This window comes from Mauremys reevesii, linkage group 25 (assembly GCF_016161935.1).
Source record: "Mauremys reevesii isolate NIE-2019 linkage group 25, ASM1616193v1, whole genome shotgun sequence".
Lineage (NCBI taxonomy): Eukaryota > Metazoa > Chordata > Testudines > Geoemydidae > Mauremys > Mauremys reevesii.
Window position 1 is genome coordinate 18,652,866 of NC_052647.1, and position 21,486 is coordinate 18,674,351.

Here is a 21,486-nt window from a genome sequence, read left to right on the forward strand (position 1 = left end):
ACAGAGTAAAATGGATTTATTTGGGGTTTGGATCCCATTGACAACTGGGTGCCTGGGTGCTGGAGAAAGGAGTACTCGCTGAGCTGCTTTCAGTTTAGTCTGCAGCTTTGGGGGCATGGTTCAGACCCTGGGTCTGTGGTGCAGCAGGCGAGCGTATCTGACTCAACAAGTCAGGGTTCTGGAGCCCCAAGCTGGCAAAGAAAACAGGCTCAGAGGTAGGTCCTCAAAAAAACCCACCAAATTGAAATATAACTAAAACCTGAAAAATATTGTTAAATCTGGCAAAAGTTTTCTGTAAAACCAAAAAATGTTGACCAATCTAGTGAAAGTTTTCAATTTTCCATTGCTGACAATTTTTTAATGGTTTGGGGGCGGGGGAGCTTCTATGGAGTTTTTTGGGGGTGGTGGTTTTGGTTTGGTTTTGTTACAAAAATTTGAAAAGCTTTGTAGAAATTTTTTTAAAATAAAATTATCTTTTTGTTTTAATTTAAAAATTTTGTCCGGGGAAAACAATGAATATTTCCTACCTACATCTACCAGAGTTGATCAAATGCTTTCAGCTCTTTCAGTGGGTTTATAATTATTACAATGTAATAAATAACAATAATAAATTCCTTGGGCAAAAACCAAACTAACCCATTGTATTTCTTACTGTAAAGTTTAATGAGATACGATGCATCATGCAGCAAGAAAAGGAACTGAAAAAAGACAAGCAAAAGTCACTACCATGACAACTGGTTGGGTGACAATTGTCACCATGACAGTTGGTCTCTTTGAGGCAATACATAGCAGGTTATTGAGCTGTAAGGGACACCGTTCGTTTCTCTTTTGGATGTCAGGGTTGGGTGGCAGGGCTGAGCTGCAGCCATTAGATGATAAGAGAAGGCACCATCTTCTAGACTCTCCTGCTTGTCGATTTCACCGATGTGGAGGTGACGGTTGTTTTCGCAATGGTACTGGACCCGCCTCCAGATCCGTACCCTCCCTTGCCTGCACTGTATCCTCCACCAGAGACGGATCCTCCACCTAAGGTATATCCACATCTTCCACTTCCAGAACTGAAACCAATTCTACCACCACTGCCTCCTCCTCCTCCAAGGCAAATCCCACCTCCAGAGGTTAAGCTGCCACCCACCATGGCTGTGGAAGAAAACAAAGGCAGTTGGTTATTCCAGAAGCAAGCCCAGGAGTCTTAGTGAACAACCTACAACCTGACACCACCTCTAACAGAACAAGATGAACGTGCAAGCTACTTACCGATGCTCACAGCACTTTGGCATTCTCCAGACATCCTGCAAGGGAAAGAAAGTGGTATGTGTTACACATCCAACAGAGCCGTTATACTGCTAGGAACCCTGCAATCAGTGATATTTCATCTGCTGAAGGCCAGGGTCAGTTTTTGGTCAGGAACTGGAATTTCCATTCTGCAGGATATTCTCACATTTTGTGGGTAAAAAATTATTCCGGTTCAGAATGAAAAGCTGAAATTTCGAAATTTGCCATGAAAGAAACATTTCAAACTTATTCGTAACAGTGTCATTTTGACTTTTGTATTGTATTAAAATATTACCTATAATATATGTATTATGTACACATGCTACTAAATGTAATATAATGTTAAAATTAATATTCTCCTATCATCTAAAAAAGTCAAAATGAAATTAGACCGAATGATGCTACCAAAAGGGAACATTTCAACTTTGTCCTGTTGAAAAATTCTCAAAACCAAACACGCTTCCACAAAACATTTCAATTCCTACAAAACTGCATTTTTCAATGGAAAAAAAACTGTTGATGGATCTAGGTGGTACAATTAGACAAGATCTGTATTCTCTTCATTACTATTTTGCCATAGCAGCAAAAAGCCCCAACCAAGATCACACAGCGTAGTAGACCGTTCCTGTCTCAAAAGAGTTCGCAAGCTAAACTGTGAAATAATATGGGGCTGGTCTTCACTACGTGGCTAAATCAGTGCTGGTGTGATTAATTAATCCACCTCAATGAGAGGAGGAAGCTAAGTCAATGGGACAGCGTCTCCCATTGACATAGCACAGTGGAGAACCAATGGGACAGCGTCTCCCATTGACATAGCACAGTGGAGAACCACTTCAGATCAATGTAAGTTACCTCACTTAACGCTCATAACTTAGACTGACTTACAGCAGTAGGGTAGACCAGGCCAAAGGCACACAGTCTTGCTTAAGGTCACCCAGCAGATCAGTGGCAGAGTAGAACCCATGTCGCCTGAGTGCCCACCCAAAGCCCTATCCACTAGACCAGACCACCTCTTGCTCTTAAAGCAGCAGCATGTCCTAAATGCTAATACGCCAATATTATTCAGACTGCCGCCTTCGTTGCCAGGGAGTTAGGGGCATCGTTTTAAAAGGGTGAGTACGACATGTGCTAAGTTTCCCCATTGACTTCAAAAGATCTGGTCCTCATTATATTGCCCTAACCTGCATTCTTCTCCTTCCAGCAGCTTCCGGTAGGTGGCGATCTCAATATCCAGCGCCAGCTTGACGTTCATCAGCTCCTGGTACTCCCGCAGCTGACGCGCCAAATCTCCCTTGGCCTTCTGCAGGGCACCCTCCAGCTCAGCCAGTTTGCCCTTGGCATCTTTGAGGACCAGCTCGCCTTGCTGCTCGGCATCGGCAATGGAGGTCTGCAGCTTTCCACACTGCAAGGCAAGACAAACATCTGACGGATTCTTCTGAGGGTAGCACAGAAACCCAGGCCTGATCCTCCTTTGCCCTGTAGTGTATGTCATTGGCAATGGTGCAAAGTGAGCGTAAACCACTCCCATTTTGGTGTGATAGTGGTTTACCTTCCATGTGCACTGGTAAAAATGACTGAACGAGGGAGAATCCGGCTGCCGGAGCTTTATATTACCCCAGATTTTGCAACAATAGTGAGATCACCACAGTGGTTTTCATTCGTAAGCGTGGTACAAATCCCAAGACCGGCCACAAATGAAACACACAAACTCACGGCACAATCTGATAAAAGCAGCAGTCACGGTATTGCCCAGGCATTCAGAAATCATGGCACCAAAAAATCCTGAGATCAGAATTCATGAGATCATACTAAATAAGTTGGGGCTTCTTTTTATCAGCCTTCTGGTTTTGGAGTCTGTAGTGTTCAAGTTTCATCTCTGCAATCATGAGGCCCTTTCTTAAATGAAAGCTGAAAATCTCATGTCATCACCTGATTCCAGGAGCTGGGGCTTAAAAAAAAAAAAACAACCACCAAATACCATGCAACGTGTGATTAAAAAAATCACAAGAATTGACAACATGGTAGTCACCACTCAAGAAAGGCAACTAGACTAAACAAAACTAGAAGAACAAGGGGTATAGTGGTAGAAATTATGTTAAATACTCATCAGCACTTAGCTGTTGTTGAGTCTATAGGGAGACAGATAGACCTCAATATTTTCCTTTAGCCAGAGCGCTTATGACATGAACAGAGATGACTGGAAAATGGAAATGTGCATTTTTCTTTTAAAAAATCCCAAATTGGGGCAAAAAGCCAAATATGTGAAATTCTTCACAGGAAGGGATTTGCAGAAAAATTCCATTTTAGGAGAAGGCTCTAGTCAAATTTGTTTTCTCCAGGCAGGACTTGAAATTAACAAGAGCTTTTCCGGGAGGAAACTGGGGAGTTGCCATTTTGATTTTCCCAAAAGAAAATTGAAATTTTGTGAAAAGGGCTTTTTCTAATAGAAAAATCGTTGCCGTGGAAAGTTCCTCATGAGCTCTACGTCTACCAGATTTGACTTGCCTGCAGTGAAACACTAAAGGAAATCATCCCAGGTTCACACTCACATGCATGAAAAAAAAAGCCATACCTGCTTCTTCACATTTTCTATTTCAGCCCGTAGCCTCTGGATCATCCGGTTAAGCTCTGAGATCTCGCTCTTGCTGTCTCGTAGACTGTCTCCGTGTTTCCCAGCTGTCACCTGCAGCTCTTCAAACTGGTGTTCAGAACCAACATAACCGGGTGGTGTCAGACAAAGGCTAGTGCGTATACTCTTTGCAGCAAACCATCACCACCTAGGGAGTTATCTCCCAAAGAGGACTCTGTTCAGAAGAATCCAGTAGAGTATTCCAAGTAGGGAGATGGCCACCCTCTTGGTCCACATACCAGGGATTGAACCGGGGACCTCCAAAGCTAAAAATTATGAGCTGCTGCTTGAGTTAAAGCTGCAGAAGTTGAGGCAGCTGGCAATTCATCAGCCCAGTGGGATACACTCCCCAGTGGGTTGCATTTGTAGCAGAGGTTCGTAACTCATGGGACCGGCTGTTTTTACATGCCTTCTCCTTTTGCCACTCACTTGGGGGGAATTGCTACTACTGAGGAAGTTTGCTTTTTGGAAATGCACGTGGGAGTTTCACACCTGTGGCTGCCAGCAATAGTGGGGTGTTACTTCACGTTCCTGGGCGAAGGGGCACTTTGGGGTCTAACCATCTAAGGACCCGCTGTGGAGCTGCACGGCAGCACCAACTGGGGTTGCTTGCGTCTTATGTGCACGGCTTAGCCAAGTTGTGAGCAAGTGGTATAGCAGCAGAGACACAGTCTTTAGCAAATAACCTTACAGAGCCCCGTCCCTACACATACACCACCCCCATCACAGCTTAGATCTCAGTCATCTTGGTCTGCAGCACCAGGGAGGTGACAGCCTCTTTGCCTTGGCCAAAGCTGCATGTGAAAAGACAGAGCATCCTACCTGTGGATGGCAGTCGCTACTCAGCTCTACAGGATAGCATTAGGTTTATATTTGTCCAGTGGCACATGGCATTTTGCATCCAAACTCCCTGCATCCACTGAAGCCAACGGCAAAGCTCCCATGCAAGGCATGATCAGGACCCTAGATGCTGGAGGGCTCACCTTGCACTGGTAGCAAGCCTCTGCCTCCGCTCGGCTCCTCTGAGCAATCTCCTCGTACTGCGCTTTGACCTCCCGGATGATGCTGTCCAGGTCCAGGTTTCGGTTGTTGTCCATAGACAGGACCACGGAGGTGTCAGAACCGATCTGCTGCATCTGAGACAGTTCCTGCAAGTCCCATAAACATGGACTTTAACCCCACCATGTTTTTCATTGTACCTGTTCCTCTCTTTCTCAGCCCTTCTCCATTTCAGATTCTCCCTGACTAGAGAGGTTGGCCTGAATTTTCTGAAGCGCCTAGTGATTTGGGCTGCCCAGCATCAGACACCTTCAAGAGACCTGATTTCAGAAGCACTTCCTGAAACTCAGCCCCCCCCTTTAAATGTATCACAAGTTGGGCCCTCCCAGGTCACTAGAGTTTATCCAAGAGAGATTTAAGAGATGACTTGATCTCCGTCTACAAGTATCTTCTCAGGGAAGAGATTTCTGATAGCAGACAGTTCTTTAATGTAACAGCAAAAGGCATAACGGGATCTAGTGGTTGGAAGGTGAAACTAGACACATTCAGATGAGAGACAGGGTGCGCATTTTTAATAGCGGTGAGGATGATTTAACCAACTGGAACAACTTGCCTAGGGATGGAGTCTCCATCACATGAAGTCCTTAAATCAAGACTGGACTTCTTTCTATAGGAGATGCTCTTGCTTACAAAGTAGTTATGGAGTTGATACAGAAATTTCTGGGTGAGTTCTTTGATCGTATTATACAGGCGGCCAGACTAGATGTTCACAACGGTCCCTTCTGGCCTTAAACACTAAGAATCTATTTAGACCCTGGTGCTGCTTCAGTTTAAATTGGAGAAAGGCTGCTAAGACAAAACCCCATCCTACACAGTTGACATGGATGTATTTTAGAGAAGAATATTCATCCGCAGAAAGCCAAAAATCCCAATCCCCAGCTATCTAATGGTACCATCCAGCTGTTTAGAATTAGCTCTCCCGGGCTGTATTCCCCAGCTGACCAAGAGAATGGCAAGCCACCTTACCGCCTCATACAGACATCTCAGGAAGTTGATCTCATCAGTCAGGGAGTCTAGTTTCGCTTGCAGCTCCACCTTGTTCATATAGGCCACATCCATGTCCTAAAGGAAAGATCAGTAATAGAGTGAATCTTTCCATCTCCTGAGGCTAATAAAATCAGGCTTCTATTTAGAGCTGGACAGAAACCAGATTTTCCATTTTGCAGGAAAATCCATGATTAAGATTTTTTTTTTCCTGTTCTGAAATGAAACGAAACCAGAAATTTCCTGCACAGCTCAGTTTGGGCGAGGGAATAATAATTTGGGATCAATTGAACTGTTGTTGTTCTGAGTTTGTTTGTTTGTTTCCAATAAAAGTGAAACATTTTCTTCCGATTTTGCTCTTTTTTTAAACTTTTAAAAAAAACTTTTAAAATGAAAAAAAAGTGAAATGCTCCTTTCCAAAAATATCAAACTGGGACATTTGGACATCAAAACACTTCCTTTCATTTTTTAGCTCAAAACGAAATTTCCTCAACATTGACACATTTTTCTAAACTTTTCCGTTTTGACGAAAACTGCATTTTGGGGCAAAAAAAAGTTCGGACAAAAAAATACTTCTAATCACTTTTATTAGTGATGCTTCCAAAAAATGGTCTCTAATGTTAGTCTGCCTATAGTAAACCCGAAGCTAGGACAAGCTGGATTGTGTACTGAGGAAGGGTATTTCTATGCAAACTCATACAATATTGTCTCGTCGTTTTCTTGTGCTCACTGTCTCTCTGCCTCTACCCTTTTGTCTTACTATACTTTGATGATAAGCTCTTTGAGGCAGGGACCATTTTTTGGTCCTGTTTTTGTACAGTACCTTGCACAATGAGGTTCTGGGCCAGGACTAGAGCTCCTAGGTTCTATTGCAATATAAATAAAAAATAATAATGGAGTAAAACACCTATTGAATTAAGGCTAATCATGTACAAAAAAGAAAGAGGCAGGCATCTGTGTAAGTGGTGTTTTTGTCTACACGGTTTGTGTACTTCGCCTTCAGCAGTAGAAATACTTGTACCCAGCAACCTTTTTCCTGATCTATTTTGCTATGATATCAGCCTGACCTGAACTCTTTTCTGAACTCAGACCTGAAGAAGAGCTTTGTGTTGTTTCTCTTACCAACAGCAGGGACACCCAGGGGGCCTGGGGCAAAGCAATTTCAGGAGGGGCCTTCCATAAAAAAAAGTTGCAATACTATAGAATACTATATTCTCGTGGGGGGCCCTGCAGGGCCCAGGGCAAATTGCCCCACTTGCGCCCCCCTCTGAGCAGCCCTGACCAACAGAAGTTGGTCCAAACTCAAGATAGGCCAAGATCTTAAGATGCGTTGGGGAGCAAGATTCACACGGTGGTGTTCTGTTAAGATGAAGCTAACGTTAAAGAGTAGAATTTTACTGAGCAGCAACTCTTAGCATATTCTGAAGACCGTTTTAAGAGCTATCTTAGCAGCGTCCTAGCCACAGGATATGCAGTGGAACAAAGAACTTTGAAAATAGCCTAAGATAAGAAGTGTGTACCAAAGAAAGGAAACAGATAAGAACCAGAAGATACACAATATGGGTAACAAGGGCATAGTGGCTCCTAAATCATAGGAGAAGTAAGACCTTAGGGGTCATCAAATGAAATTAATAGGCAGCAGGTTTAAAACAAATAAAAGGAAGTTCTTCTTCACGCAGCGCACAGTCAACTTGTGGAACTCCTTACCTGAGGAGGTTGTGAAGGCCAGGACTATAACAATGTTTAAAAGGGAACTGGATAAATTCATGATGGCTAAGTCCATAAATGGCTATTAGCCAGGATGGGTAAGAATGGTGTCCCTAGCCTCTGTTCGTCAGAGGATGGAGATGGATGGCAGGAGAGAGATCACTTGATCATTGCCTGTTATGTTCACTCCCTCTGGGGCACCTGGCATTGGCCACTGTCGGTAGACAGATACTGGGCTAGATGGACCTTTGGTCTGACCCGGTACGGCCGTTCTTATGTTCTTACCCTCTGCAGACTGGATGCAGTCAAACGCCGGGGAGGTCTTCAGCAGTAACTGTTTGTCTCTCTGTGTGTGTGCTGTTTTTACTAACTGTTACTTCAATAAATCCAATCAAAGCTGACTTACTGTGGGTTTGTTACTGAACGAATCCCGACTCGAGAGAACCGCTCTCCCTAAACATATAATCACAGTTTAAAATTGTAGCAGTCATTGCTTATCAATTCATTGGTTGTTGATGATCAGCAAAATTATGAACGATCAAGTCTCCCTTTGTTCTTTTGGGGGGCACTTTTAAACAAACAGTTCCTGATAATCCCAACCATTTTCTGTTCATCGCTTAAAGCTTCCTGTGGGTTTTTACCCGGCTGATTTTCTCACCTTTTTCAGGACCACAAAGTCATTCTCCACAGCTGTCCTCTTGTTTATTTCCTCTTCATACCTGTTGAGTGTAAAGAGAGAAAACAGGGTCCAGTTGCTTATTTTTATTCTTGCCTAAGTCATTGGCAACAAAACAAGGAGGCAACAAGACCCCTTTGGCAAAAATCTACCACCATGTCTGAGGATTTATGGACAAACAGCAACATTTTGCCTTCCCAAATGAACCACTGATTGCTGCCATCTTTCTAAAACACCCAACCCAACAAAGAGCCCAATGATGCACATACTTCCTAGCGAGAGTAGCATGTGTCCTCCACCAGGAGCTTCATTCACTTCAGTGGGGCTACTCATGGTAGCCAACTTCACACCCGACAGCAAGGGTTTGCAAAATTAGGCACACAAAGTGGTACTTCCATACTACGTCTGATAGCCCAACTTATTATGATATAACTGCACTCAAGTATTGAATCATGATCTCTCAGGGACTTAGCAGTGCAAACACCTATCAGGTCATCTGGGTCATCTGGGCTAAAACAAAGCAGCAATTTGTTTTTTTAGTGTTTTTTGTTTTTTTTTTTTTTTTTTTAAAAAAGTCAAGGAAAAATAATATATAAATACAGGACTAGAAGGGACCTCCAGTGGTCAGTGGTCATAGTCCATCCCCCATCCCATGCTGCTGGAGGAGGTAGGATCAATCCATCTCATCTCTGACAGATGTGTTTCTCTACTGTAAAAAAAAAAATATGGTGGTGGTGGGATAGAGAAAAAACTCTCTCTCTTGGCCATGTGCTTGCATGTGAGAGATGTGAGGCTGAGAGAAGAGGTTCTGGATGTGAGGGAAGGAGGATTTTGTTGACTTCTGTGAGTTTAGAGTTTTAGTTTATGTTTGTGGAGTGGATTTCTCATGGAACTGGAAAACAAAAATGGAACCCATCACCCATCTCTCTCTCTCTCTTCTTCTCTCTCTCTTCTCAAAAACAACAGCCAACAAAACGCATCACGGACTGTGGAATCTGGTGCTTTTGTTAGTGTTTGCAGATACTTTAAAAAGATCTTCAGGGAGACCAGCATTTCTCAAATTGGGGGGGAATTGGGTCATGGTGGTGGGGGGGGGGTGGGAGGTTATTTTAGGGGTCACGGGGTTGCTTGCCTCCCTCAGCGCTCAGCGCTGAGCAGAGCTGGGTGCCCGGCAGCTGCTGACTGAGGGCCCAGCAGCAGGCAGGCAGCAGCAGCAGAGGTGCCATGTGATACCATGACAGGCCATCCTTGGCAGCTGCTGCTGCTGCTGCCTGCTCTGCTGGGCAGAGCTGGGCTCCCCAGCAGCAGCCACTGAGCTCAGCCCCCCAGCGCAGCGCAGCCAGCCAGCAGCAGCGCAGCGCAGAACAGCCTGCAAAGTGCCACAAACCCAAACCCTAACAACCAACAAACAAACTTTTTTCCCTTTCAATCCATCTTTGAAAAAATAATTTTTTAAAAATTTAAAATCAGAAAATAATAAATTTTTAAAATTTAATATTTAAAAAAAAACCACCATGAAATGACTGATGACCATGAATGACTAATTGATAGGGCCCTACACATACATTATTCACATCCAAGAGTAGTCATTCTTTTTGTCCAATCTTAAAATCAAATAAATTGGTTTTTCAAAAGTCCTACCATTCCATCCATTTCTTCCATTTTCTTCCTTGACACAAAGAAAAAACTGCTGACACAAAAAATTACTCAAGAGCTTACAAATCCACCATTACTAATACAATTATAATTAAATATAATTAAAATCTAATAATAATTATAATAAATCTCAAAAGGTCAACTATAATAAATAATTCTCTAAGATTTCAATTCTCTTTTTTCATCAGTAGAAAAATGAGTTGTTCAAAATGAGTTGAAACAAAATTGATGAAAAATGAAATGAAAATTTTGAAAAATTGAACAAATGTCATCAAAATTTTGAAAAAAAAAATGACCATTTCTACAGCTGTTTGAAAGGGTGACGTTTTCATGAACATTTTGACAATTTCTTTTCTCAGCATTTGAAATTTTTATGGACATTTCATCCACATTTCAAATTTTGAAGAGTTTTTTTTTTTTACCATCTCTACAGCTGGTTGAACCACATGATTCAATTTCTGTGACCATTTTGTCCATTTTTTTGGTCAAAATTTGAAATGTCAGTAAAAATTTTACCAATATTTCAAATTTTGACTTTTTTGAAAAATCAAATTTCAGAACATTTTCAAAAAATGTCCACCAACTCTAATTATTACTAGAAATTGACCCAGACCAAGCCCCAGAACCCAATAATCTGAACTTTGGCAAATTTCCAATTGGCTTCCCAGCTTTCTGACTGGAGTCTGACTGCAATGATTATACTTTATTATTTCCTTACTTGTTCTTGAAATCCTCCACCAGATCTTGGAAGTTCTTTCGCTCGGTATCCAGCTGTCGCCTCTCATTTAACAGGCCGTCTAGCTGCTTTCTCAAGCCATTGATATAAGCCTCAAAGAGCTGGTCAAGGTTCTTTTTAATGGGCCCTTGGCCCTGTTCCTGCAAGAGTTTCCATTTCGTCTCCAGAACTTTATTCTGCTGTTCTAGAAATCGGACCTGAAAGCCAAAAGAAAGTGGTTGGGAAAAAAAAATTAGTTAAAATTTTCATCCTTCTTTTTTGTTTGTTTGCTTATTGTTTTTGACCAAGTCTAGTGAGTTTTACCTTTTGCCCTATACACCTATCCTGAGGGCAATGACTCAGCAACCCTGCTCCAGAATCCTCTTGAATAAACAGGAAAAAATGCTCCTCGAACAGCAGAAGCAAATATTTGTGCAGGGATTTGTTTCCAGACAAAATTCTCAGTCACAGGCAAAAGAAACTCGAGTTTTCTCATCACAGAGACACCAATGGATTAGAAGGATCCACACCAATAGGGATAACTATGTAAATGGATGGTGTTGACAAGATGGGAGATGACATTTAGCAGGGAATACATCGTTCGATTTGTTGCCTTGGTAACCAAGGCTAATGGTCCAGTAGGTAGAGCAGAAACCCATGGTTCAATTCCCTAGTCTACCAATAACCTTCTCTGTGATCTTGAGCAAGTCACTTCCCCTCCCACTCTTTGTCTTGTCTATTTACAATGTAAGCTCTTTGGGGGAAGGGGCTCTCTTTTGCAAAGTGTTTGTACAGTTACAGGCAGCTGGGAGGGGGGGCACTGATCTTGTGTGGGGTCTCTAGGAGCAATAGAGTGTCCCTTCCCCCACCCATCTCACCTTGTCGATAAAGGAGGCAAATTTGTTGTTCAGGGTCTTCATCTGCTCCCTTTCCTCTTTCCGCACTTTCTGGATCTCTGGGTCGATCTTCAAGTTGAGAGGAGTCAGGAGGTTCTGGTTGATGGTCACTTCTTGGATGCCACCAGGTGGGCAAACAGGAAATCCAGGGCCATCCCATCCACCATTGAATCCTCCTAAAGCCCCACCACCAAAGCCACCGCCGAGCCCACCACTGAACTGTCCCCCAGACCCAGCACCACCGCCAAACCCTCCATCTGCTTGGCCACCGGCCCCAAACCCTCCACAAGTGCCACCAAATCCACCAATGGAAATCCTTTTATTTCCTCCCAAGTTATGCAGGCTCCTACTGCCAAAGCCTCTGGGACTCCAGGCTAAGCCCGCGCATCCTCCGCGTGACACCGTGCTGACTTTGTTCCCACCACCAAAACAGGCAGAGCTGGAGCTGAAACCCCCAATGCTGCCTCCCAGGCTTCGGCCATAACACTGGCGAGACATAGCGGCAGCTTCTCTGCAGCAGAAGAGAAGAGAGAAGGAGACCTTGATGGGGCAGCTACCAGAGGAAAGTCCCAGGGCAAAAGCCGTTGAGTCCCTCTAAAGACAGTGCAAATCTCTTCCTTTTTATCTGTTCAGGGAGCTGGCGAGGTAACAGGGGAGTGGAGAAAGGTGTCAGGTTTTGTGTTCCTGGGCTTAGATGAGCCATCGCCTTTGCCAAAAAAATTGACCTTCCCTGAAACACACCCCAAAGAGCTAAAAAACCTGCAGCAGTACTGTTGTCTTTGGGAACTCTTGTTTGCCTCAAATTACTTGTGTTTTCCTTGTACCAACCCAGAATAGATTATCCAGCGTCTTACTTCGATGACACGGCATTCTAAATTCCTTGACATATTTGCCCTAGGGCAAGACCCTTCCTATATCCAGATCACTGACTTTTTAAAGTCTGTTGGCAAGTGTTGGTTTAGTGAATTCAGAAGAAATACCCTGCCTTTCACAATTCAGAAGACAAAACAAAACAACACAACACACCCCAGGATTGCCCCATAAATCAACTTTCTGCTTGGAAAAAAAAAATGTTGATTTGCATTCTCCAAAATCAGTTTCTTAATCCAGAGGGAAGCGGCCTGAACTATAACAATGAAAAGAGGTTGTGGGTTTACTTAGTTAAACCATTAATCTCCATTGTCATTTCTCGGTCCTATTTAAGAGGACTGATGGCACGCTAGCTGGAGAACATACATAGGTGTGCAGAGATGTGAGGAGTTTCATTACCAACCGTTCTAATCAAATGTTTAGTGTCTGCAATCTACCATCCCCCTTTCAGCCTCGGCTAGAAAAGACAAGGTCATTCGCTATATGGCAAGCAGAGAAGAGAGACTGAGGTGACACTGTTGCCCAAGATCCCTGCAATGGCAGGGAATTGATTAGGGGAAATATGCATTGATGAGCCTAGCAATCAATCCACACCCTATGCTGCAGAGGAAGGTCAAAACCCCCAACACCCCAGGTCAGGTTGGCCTGGGGGGAAATGCCTTCCCAATCCCAAATGCGTGTATCAATATGTCCCACCTGCCAGGCATCTAGGAAGAGGATTCTCTGGCCCACCTCAGAGCATTGATCCACCCCATCCAGTGCCCCATCTCCAACACGGACCCATTAGCGGGTTGCGCAGAGAACTGGCCCTCACTGTCTTTGTCAGGACATCACATTCAGTTAATGACGATGTGTGTGCTCGTGGCGAGGGGTATTCTGCTTTTAGTATGAGTCATTCACTGGGCCCTGCGTCCAAACTACATCAGAATAGTGCTAGTGATCTCCACCCACTGAGGTATCAGCAGGTAAGTATGCCCAGTGTTCTGTGATGGGATGTTAGATGGGGTAGGATCTGAGTTACTACAGAGAATTCTTTCCTGGGTGCTGGCTGGTGAGTCTTGCCCACATGCTCAGGGTTTAACTGATCGCCAGATTTGGGGTCGGGAAGGAATTTTCCTCCAGGGCAGATTGCCCTGGAGGCCCTGGAGGTTTTTTGCCTTCCTCTGCAGCATGGGGCACGGGTCATCGGTCACTTGCTGGAGGATTCTCTGCAGCTTGAGGTCTTCAAACCGCAATTTGGGGACTTCAATAACTCAGACATAGGCTAGGGGTTCGTTATAGAAGTGGATGGTGATATTCTGTGGCCTGCATTGTGCAGGAGGTCAGACTAGATGATCATAATGGTCCCTTCTGACCTTAAAGTCTATGAGTCTACCACGCTGGTTAGAAAAACCATTCCTTCTGGGTTGGTGAGGACAGGAAAGATCCCAGTGTGGCCCTGTACATCACAGCCCATCAGTGGGTTGTTGGTCTGTCTCATGGGGTTTCAACAGGTCAGGTGACCTTTTGACATGAAATCAGGAACATTTGGGTGAACTGATCCCAGGCTATTTGACTTCGGAAAGAAAACTGGTGTGGGCAATGAGCATACCAGCGTTGCAATGGTCACATCGGCTAGTGTTACATGCCTTTATTGTGTTTCACTAAACACACTGAAACCTGAATGAAAGCCTGCTTTGTGACACCATCTCGTGTCTTAAGAGCCCACCTAAAATATCCCATACGTGTCTGGAGTGAGATGAATGCGGACCTTCCTTTTCTTAGAAGCCCAGCGTGATCTAGTGACTGGGGCACACTCTACCACAGATCGGCTGCACAACCTTAAGTAAAACATGCCACTTTTTCCCCTCCTGTGTTTTGTCTATTTTGATCTTCAGAGCCGGGACCGTCTCTAACTCTGTCTTTGCAAAGTGCCTAGCACAATGAAGCCCCGATCTTAGAGCTTGTCTGCACGTCAGGTTACTCCACAGCAAGCCTGGGTGTGAATCCGCAGAGCGCCATATAGTAACTCATCATGTAAACAAGCCCTTGGGCGCAGGCCGAGGGTCATGCAAATGTAAACAACAGCACCTAGTACTTCGCATCAGTAGAGCTCAACATTCTTTACAGGCCAATCTGATTATCCCCATTTTACAGATGGGAAAACTAAGGCAAAACAGGTCATATGATTTTCTCTACGTCACCCAGAAGGCCAGTGACCTGACTAGAAGCCAGGTCTGCTGAGTCTCCATCCAATACACGACTCACTAGACCACTGGCCACTCGTGTAAACTGGTTTCACATTGGCCACTTAAAACAGGAATCACTGTGCATATATTTATACAGGTGTCTTGCATCTGTTATACTGCAATTTCAATATGCTCCTACGCACTTTTTTGGGGTAGCTCCTGGCTGTATAGAATTATAGACACAGAATAGATAAATACAGATATAGAAGAGTCTATAGAGAATTTAATGGAGATGATCACCTTTCTACAGACTTCCTGCCGACCAACCTGCCGAATTCTACAGCAAGGATAAAACTCTCTAGCAAACTTTATCAGGCGTTCCTAGTGAATGCCCTTTAATTTCTACAGAAGCTTCTTGGGTTGCAGTTATGAGATTCTACAAGGCTTTTCCATAAGACTTCATGGTACTTCACCCAAATAGTTTATGGGCAAGGGCAGACACCGCCCCCACCCCTCCAGCCGCAGAATTCAGCTCCAGCTGCCAGCTCTGATTCCTGAACAAGGAGGGTGGCTCAGATTTGGTGTTCTGCATTGGGCCTATTTGAGTGACGTACAATAGCTACTGCTCTAGATTCGGGTCCATCTCCGTCACATGTCAGGCAAGGGAGACCTAGCGACCACAGGAGTTGAGCTAGAGGGGAATTTTTGAACACGGTTTTTCTTTTAGCAAATGCGGATTCTTCAAAATGGAAACTTTTCACACAAGCATCTTGGCTTCAACAAAACTCTCTCAGGTCCAGCCTAGAATTTCTCGGGGCAGGGGTGGAAGGGGGAAGCCTAGGATAGATTAGCCGAGCGCTCAGTGGTTAGGGCACTCACCTAGTTAAAAATCAAGCACAGCACAAATTTGCACCTGCACCTCCCGCAGCCCAAGAGTGAAAACAGCCGTCAACCCCCCTCATTTTTCACAAAACGGAATTCTGGCTTTCCAGCCAGCCCTACGCAGGCGCAACTCTGTTAAATCACACCAGCTCCACCACTGTAAAATTGTGTGATCGGAGGATCAAGCTTCTGACTCGGGCTCTAAAAGATTGTGCCAGTTTCCTGTGCTCACCAGCCATCTCCGATGGACGGCAATCACAGTAACTAACCTCACCCTGAAACTCTCGACCAACTCTTGGTACAAGGTACAGCTAGCAAGACAGCTCTGTTGTAGAAGTACCGAAGTCCCATGAATGGGGCATTGGATTAAGAGGCCTGGGTGCTGCTTCCACATCTGCCACTGACTTTGTGTGAAACCCCTGGGCACATTGTTTCTTTACTCTGTACCTCAGTTTCCCTAGCTGTAAAATGGCCACCTGCGAAGTGCTTTGCAGATCTACGGCTTTAAAAGGTAGGTATCATTATCCCTGATAGGGCTGGTGGGGAAAAAAAATTACGTCTCCGCCCTTCTTCCAATAGAAAACTAGCATTTCAACGCACAGACACTTTTCATGGACCATGTCGGCTTTGGGGAGAAAAATGTGACTTTTCATCCAAAAATAAAATATAAATAAGTAAATAAAAGGTTTTAGCCTGAAAATTTCAGTTTTTCAATGAAAAAGGGCAAACTTTTCCATGGGGAAACCCCCCCATTTTCTGACCAGCCACTCTCCTTGACACGTTGCAAGACATTTTTAAAGCTCTGCCACGTTCTTTTTCTTCCACCCTCGTGAGATTCTTTCTGCTGCTTCGGCACTAGTCGTCTACAGGCTCTTTCGCTGCAAAGGAGGGGGGGAGGGAAAAACAAAGCAATACAAATCGAATTGCTTCATTCAACTCTTAACTTATATTGTAATTAGCACCGCTGTCCTTAGTCACACAAATGCGAGATCTTCACCCACACGTTGCACCAACCCCAGACTGTTCCTGAGCCAAGACACGGAAGCCAGATTTTGTGCTGCGCACTCTGCCACCGTCTCATTTCTTGTAAGGCTTGTGAGTAATCTTTCAGTGACCCAATCCTTCAAATCCCACTTGTTTTGCCACAGCTCTTTCTGCATCTAGCTAGACCATACATGGAGTCTAGTCAATAAACTCACGCAGAGGACCTCTGGGGATGGGGAATCCCCCCAGGAGGCCATAGATTCGGAGGAAAGACATTCCCTGCACTGGAAATGCAGCCTTAAGGCCACACCATCTTCTACCTGAGGGGACTGGCCAATGAATTTGCACAGCAGGTGAAAATTCACACTGTGCAGAATAGAACTTGCACTATGTGCCATTAGTTTGAAAGTTTAAGCAGTGCATAGGCCTTTTCCTGGTCGTGCACAGGGCTGAATTTCACCTACTATACATAACTCTCTGTCCAGCCCCAGGAAACCTTTTCCGTGCCAGAACTCCTGGATCCCCCATGTCCCTAGCTCGCCCACGGCGCAAACGGCTTCTTTGCAGGGCTTCTCCTCATACTTCCCCCAGGGCGTGCAATGAAATGAATAGGTAAGGCACTGAACTCAGCTCTCCACTGATGGGAGGGAGGTGGAGTCTGTCTCTCTCCCGTCTTGCGCAATTGACAAGTCTGCTAGAAAACCGAATCAACCTGTTTGACTGTTGCAGGCCATTACAGGGAACGTTGTTACCGGGAGTTTCCAGAGTAGCTACTTTACCTTATGTCCTACACGTTTACAGTGGGGCATCCCATTCACTTTATCTTCTGGGCATGACAACAGCCAGCCCAAGTCCCCGGCCCATGGGGTACTTGAGTGGGCCTGCCCGCTTGTGATCATAAGACGTGGCATCATGTTATAGAAGTCGATGGGCTGCCCGCCCCTGGGGCTCTCTGGCCGCCCATCTCACAAGAACAGAGCAGAAGGAGAAGGTCAAGGAGAATGACTAGAGATCCTGAAAAGATCAGGAGCCTAGATTTTGCTAGCGATTTGCAGTGTCCAACCCCTGGAGAGGGCGCCTGCTTTTCAGAGGGGCTGTGTTCAGAGCTTTCAGATCCCTTTAAGGTGTCCCAGGCCAGACACCCCAAAAAATGACTGCTAGTCGCTTTTGAGAATACAGGCCAGGACTTCTTGGTTAAGGAGCCATTTAAAAGAAAGGGAATTTTGCCATTGACAGCTATGGGGTGCAGTGTCATGCTGTTAAGACATATGAAAGGGGATAGCGCCAGGTGCCATAATAATGACGGGTAGGTGCAAAGACGTTCCAGGAGGCAAGCGGTCATAATTCAAGGACTGTTGGTAACAGATGTGAAGCCGATCCCTGGGAATGCTTCTTTGGCTTCTCCCGCTCTTTGCAATGTTGTGTTAATTTCAATGGAATAAGTGGGCCCGTGGATCCAGCAAAGTAAACATACTCCTGCCATTGCACAAGGTTTGGGATTACAAGTACAGAGACCGCAGGCTGCTTAGTGAAACGGCAAACGCTAGAAAATCCACGCCGACGTTTGGAAATGCACTGATGAGGATACACAGAAGAAAACGAAATCTAAAGCCTTTTCAAAGGGAAATGGAGTGGCTATGGAAAACCATCTTAATGAAAACATATTCAAGCCCCATTTCTCAGAAAGAGAGGGAGGATATTTGACTAGGGCTTCTTGATCTGACAAGCAATCCTTTCTAATGGGGACGAAAGGGCTAGTTCTGTGGTTGAATTCTGACCCAGCCTTTGGCAAAACAGACCAACACCAGAAGGAAACGAAACAGGATAGGAAAGCCGAGGGCAGGGGGGAAGCATGGGGTTTTGTAGATGTTTTCTGGACATAAGATGACCGATCAGTCACAGGTAGATGTTCCCTACCTGTCCCCTTGATTTTCCTCCTCTGTTTTTATTTTCTCCTTCCTCCCATTGCCTTCCCCGCCTCCCCCAGCCTCTCTTGTCACATCTCCATATTTTTCCCTCTTGGATGTTCCATTCGTTCCTCAGCAGCTGTTATGCCCAATCCCTGAATATACTGTAGATCAAATTCCCTGATTGGAAAAAGACGCCATCACGATGCTAAAAGAGGAGAATGCTACTGGCAGAGCTCCAAGACCCCAGAACTAGCCCAGATTTGATCACTTCCCAGGCACACTACACAGAGGCACCTGTTTATGGAAAGAGCTGGGATATGTTCCCTAGATGAAGGAGGGAGGTGGTTGGCTGGCTGAGTTCCCGTGGAACTGCTGATTTTAATGTTTAATTTACACCGTACCCATTATATAATTAATTATGTTAAGATACCTAGAGCCTTGGGCTAGGCCTCGCTCTCATTTTAAAATTAAATAAATCAGCGGCACACCTGGGCACGTACACACTGCCATCAGAGGTGTATCCAAAACAGGACGCGGATACATCCCAGAGCTAGTTTTGATCTAGCTACCTCAGATATCCATACCCGCTGCACACGCCCGCATGGGATCCTGGGTACTTGCTCAGATGATCCCCCTTGCTGAAATCCGTGCTGCTAGGGACTCAGCACGAGCTAGCTAGGGTGTGTCTACACCTCGGGTTGTCGTGTAGACGGAGCCTTTGTCTTCTTGACTAGAGGCACGTAGCAACCCGTGCAGATTACCCTGTTTGGAGCAACATCTTGAGACCTTTCTGCCCTCCATATTTCTTTCTCTCTCTGTGCCGCCTTCTGTCACGCAATGCTAGGCAACATTGCCAACCAGATGCGGGATGAAAAGACCACCCCTCCCCAAAGAAGACCAGGGACACCACAATCCACACACCCCAAAACCCCTGGCGGGATTGTCACGCCAGTTGCAAAAGAGATCTTGAGCCAAGGATTCATGGGGTGGGAACACGCTGCCACTAGCTGAGCAGAACTGCCCTTTGAAATCAACGGGGCGTAGCGTTGGAAAACCTGATGGAACAACATGGCCCCGGAGTAAATTGCCTCCAAATTCATTCCACCTCTCTAATCTCTGGTGCCTGTCTCATTGCAGGCTGGAGCGAAGGTTCAAGTTACAACACCTCCTCTCTATTATCATCAGTGACTATTGTTATTACGTTAAAATTGCAGCAGCACCCAGAAGATGCAAGGCTACTTTGCAAGCACTGCGTGCAGGGCCGGTGCAAGGATGTTTCGCGCCCTAGGCAAAACTTCCACCTTGTGCCCTCCCTCCCCGCGCCCCCACCCTGAGGCACCCCCCACGGCAGCTCCCCCCCTCCGCCCTGAGGCGCCCCCCTTGCGGCAGCTCACCACCCTCCGCTCTGAGCCACCCCTCCCCCCGCTCACCCCGGCTCCGTGCACAAGCACCCCAAGCATGCTGTGGCCACTTCACTTCTCCCGTGGGCGCCACAAGCTTGGGAGGCGGGAGAAGTGAAGCGGCCACGGCGTGCTCGGGGAGGAGGCGGGGCAGGGGTGAGCTGGGGCAGGGAGATCCCTTGCGTGCTGTCCCCCCCCGCCGCCCTTACTTGCTGCAGGCGGCCCTCCCTGTGCTCCCCTGCCCCCTCCGCCTAAACGCCGGCGGCGACCGATGATCCGGCCGCCGCGGTCGCTGCTGAAGAAAATGGTGCCCCCCAAATGCCAGCGCTCTAGGGGACCGCCTAGGTCGCCTAAATGGTTGCACCGGCCCTGACTGCGTGATGCATCGAGTCCCTGGCTTAAAGATCCCACAGCGGCAGGCGGGAATTCCTTCCCCTACCAAAACCCAACCCACAACCCACGCAAGACGTAAGTCCCATATAAGGCTTTAGAAGCAGATCCTTAGCCGCTGTAAGGAGATGGAGCGGTGATAATTTATGCCACCCGAGGTTCTGCCCTTTGGGGATTCATTGGGATTTCTGTGATTTATGGGGCTTACGCTGCACAGGTGTGAATTTCCAGCGAAGCACTTAGACGCACGTTTAATTTAAAGCATGTGAGTAACCACATGCTTTATCTTAAGCACACGCTGAAGCCCTTTGCTAGAGCAGGGCCTAAATGCGTTAAGTGAAGTGGGGGGGGGAAAATAAATCAGACACTCCCAGAAAGAGAGAAGTAGCTGACTGAACGCAAATTGGTTTTAAATGCAGCTCTTTGCAGCCGACACGACTTCTGTGCTCTGCAGGGCAGTGATACTTTTAATATGCGACTTGCTTGGGGCTTCAGATCAGCCCCTTACAAGTCAAACTATTCCAGCAGACTCGGTCGCCCCTCAGCTCCTTGGAATGTTAACATTTGGTGCCTCTCCTGTTTCAATCTGGACCCGATCCCCCGAGGTGGCAAAGGCTAGATTGTTAAAGGGATTTAGGCACCTCAAGGTGCTGCTAGATGACTAGTGGGATTTTCAGAAGAGCCTGGGCACCTCAGTCCTGAGTGCCTTCAGCTCCCAATGAAGTCAAAGGACCTCACTCCGTTTTCTACTGAGGCCAAACTATCCCTGGGTTTTCCAGGGGAGTTGTGGGTAGAGCCGGTTGGGAACATTTTGACGGGTCAAAAAAATTCCTGACTAGCATGAGCAATTCCTAACCCGAACAGCAAACGTTCCTGACTCTTTTCCTCTCCCACTGCGGCACTGCAGACCAAGGGGGCTTCTGCTGGCTTGGGTCACGCAATGCTTCATGCAGAGCTGCAGTGCAAGGACTCCCAGCGGCTGCAGGTAATCTTATGAGAGCAAAGTGGTTATTAACATACCTGCCCTACCTGAACGCGTGTTGCACAGCGCCCATTCCAATAGGCTTGTGTCTTGCTGTTGGGCATCTCTCCGATTGTACCAGAACACCAGGCCTGTAATCACCTGTTCCGCCCAAAACCTCTCCCAAGCCGCTGTTCTGTCGTTGCAATTGGAAAGGAGATTACTGAACAGATAAATCTGACTCGGTGCACTTGGAAGATACCACAGCGCAGAGACCTGATTCTCCACTCACGTGCAGCTGTGTAGATCAGGAGTCACTCCACA

General features: G+C 45.9%; 1 protein-coding gene across 2 annotated transcripts in view; it reads right to left on the reverse strand.

Moving 5' to 3' along the window:
• Positions 1-727: 727 nt before the first annotated feature.
• The window catches only part of LOC120390851 (keratin, type II cytoskeletal 4-like), a 57,822-nt gene continuing 37,063 nt past the window's right edge, over positions 728-21,486 (reverse strand). For both annotated transcript variants that reach the window (XM_039513776.1, XM_039513775.1), the window contains 9 exons: positions 11,580-12,108; positions 10,705-10,919; positions 8,313-8,373; positions 5,930-6,025; positions 4,888-5,052; positions 3,848-3,973; positions 2,457-2,677; positions 1,258-1,292; positions 728-1,140 (listed from right to left, as the gene is read on the reverse strand). In XM_039513776.1, coding sequence (XP_039369710.1) covers positions 896-1,140; positions 1,258-1,292; positions 2,457-2,677; positions 3,848-3,973; positions 4,888-5,052; positions 5,930-6,025; positions 8,313-8,373; positions 10,705-10,919; positions 11,580-12,095 — 1,680 coding nt within the window. In that variant the 5' untranslated portion in view covers positions 12,096-12,108 and the 3' untranslated portion in view covers positions 728-895. The remainder of the gene's footprint in view (positions 1,141-1,257; positions 1,293-2,456; positions 2,678-3,847; positions 3,974-4,887; positions 5,053-5,929; positions 6,026-8,312; positions 8,374-10,704; positions 10,920-11,579; positions 12,109-21,486) is intronic.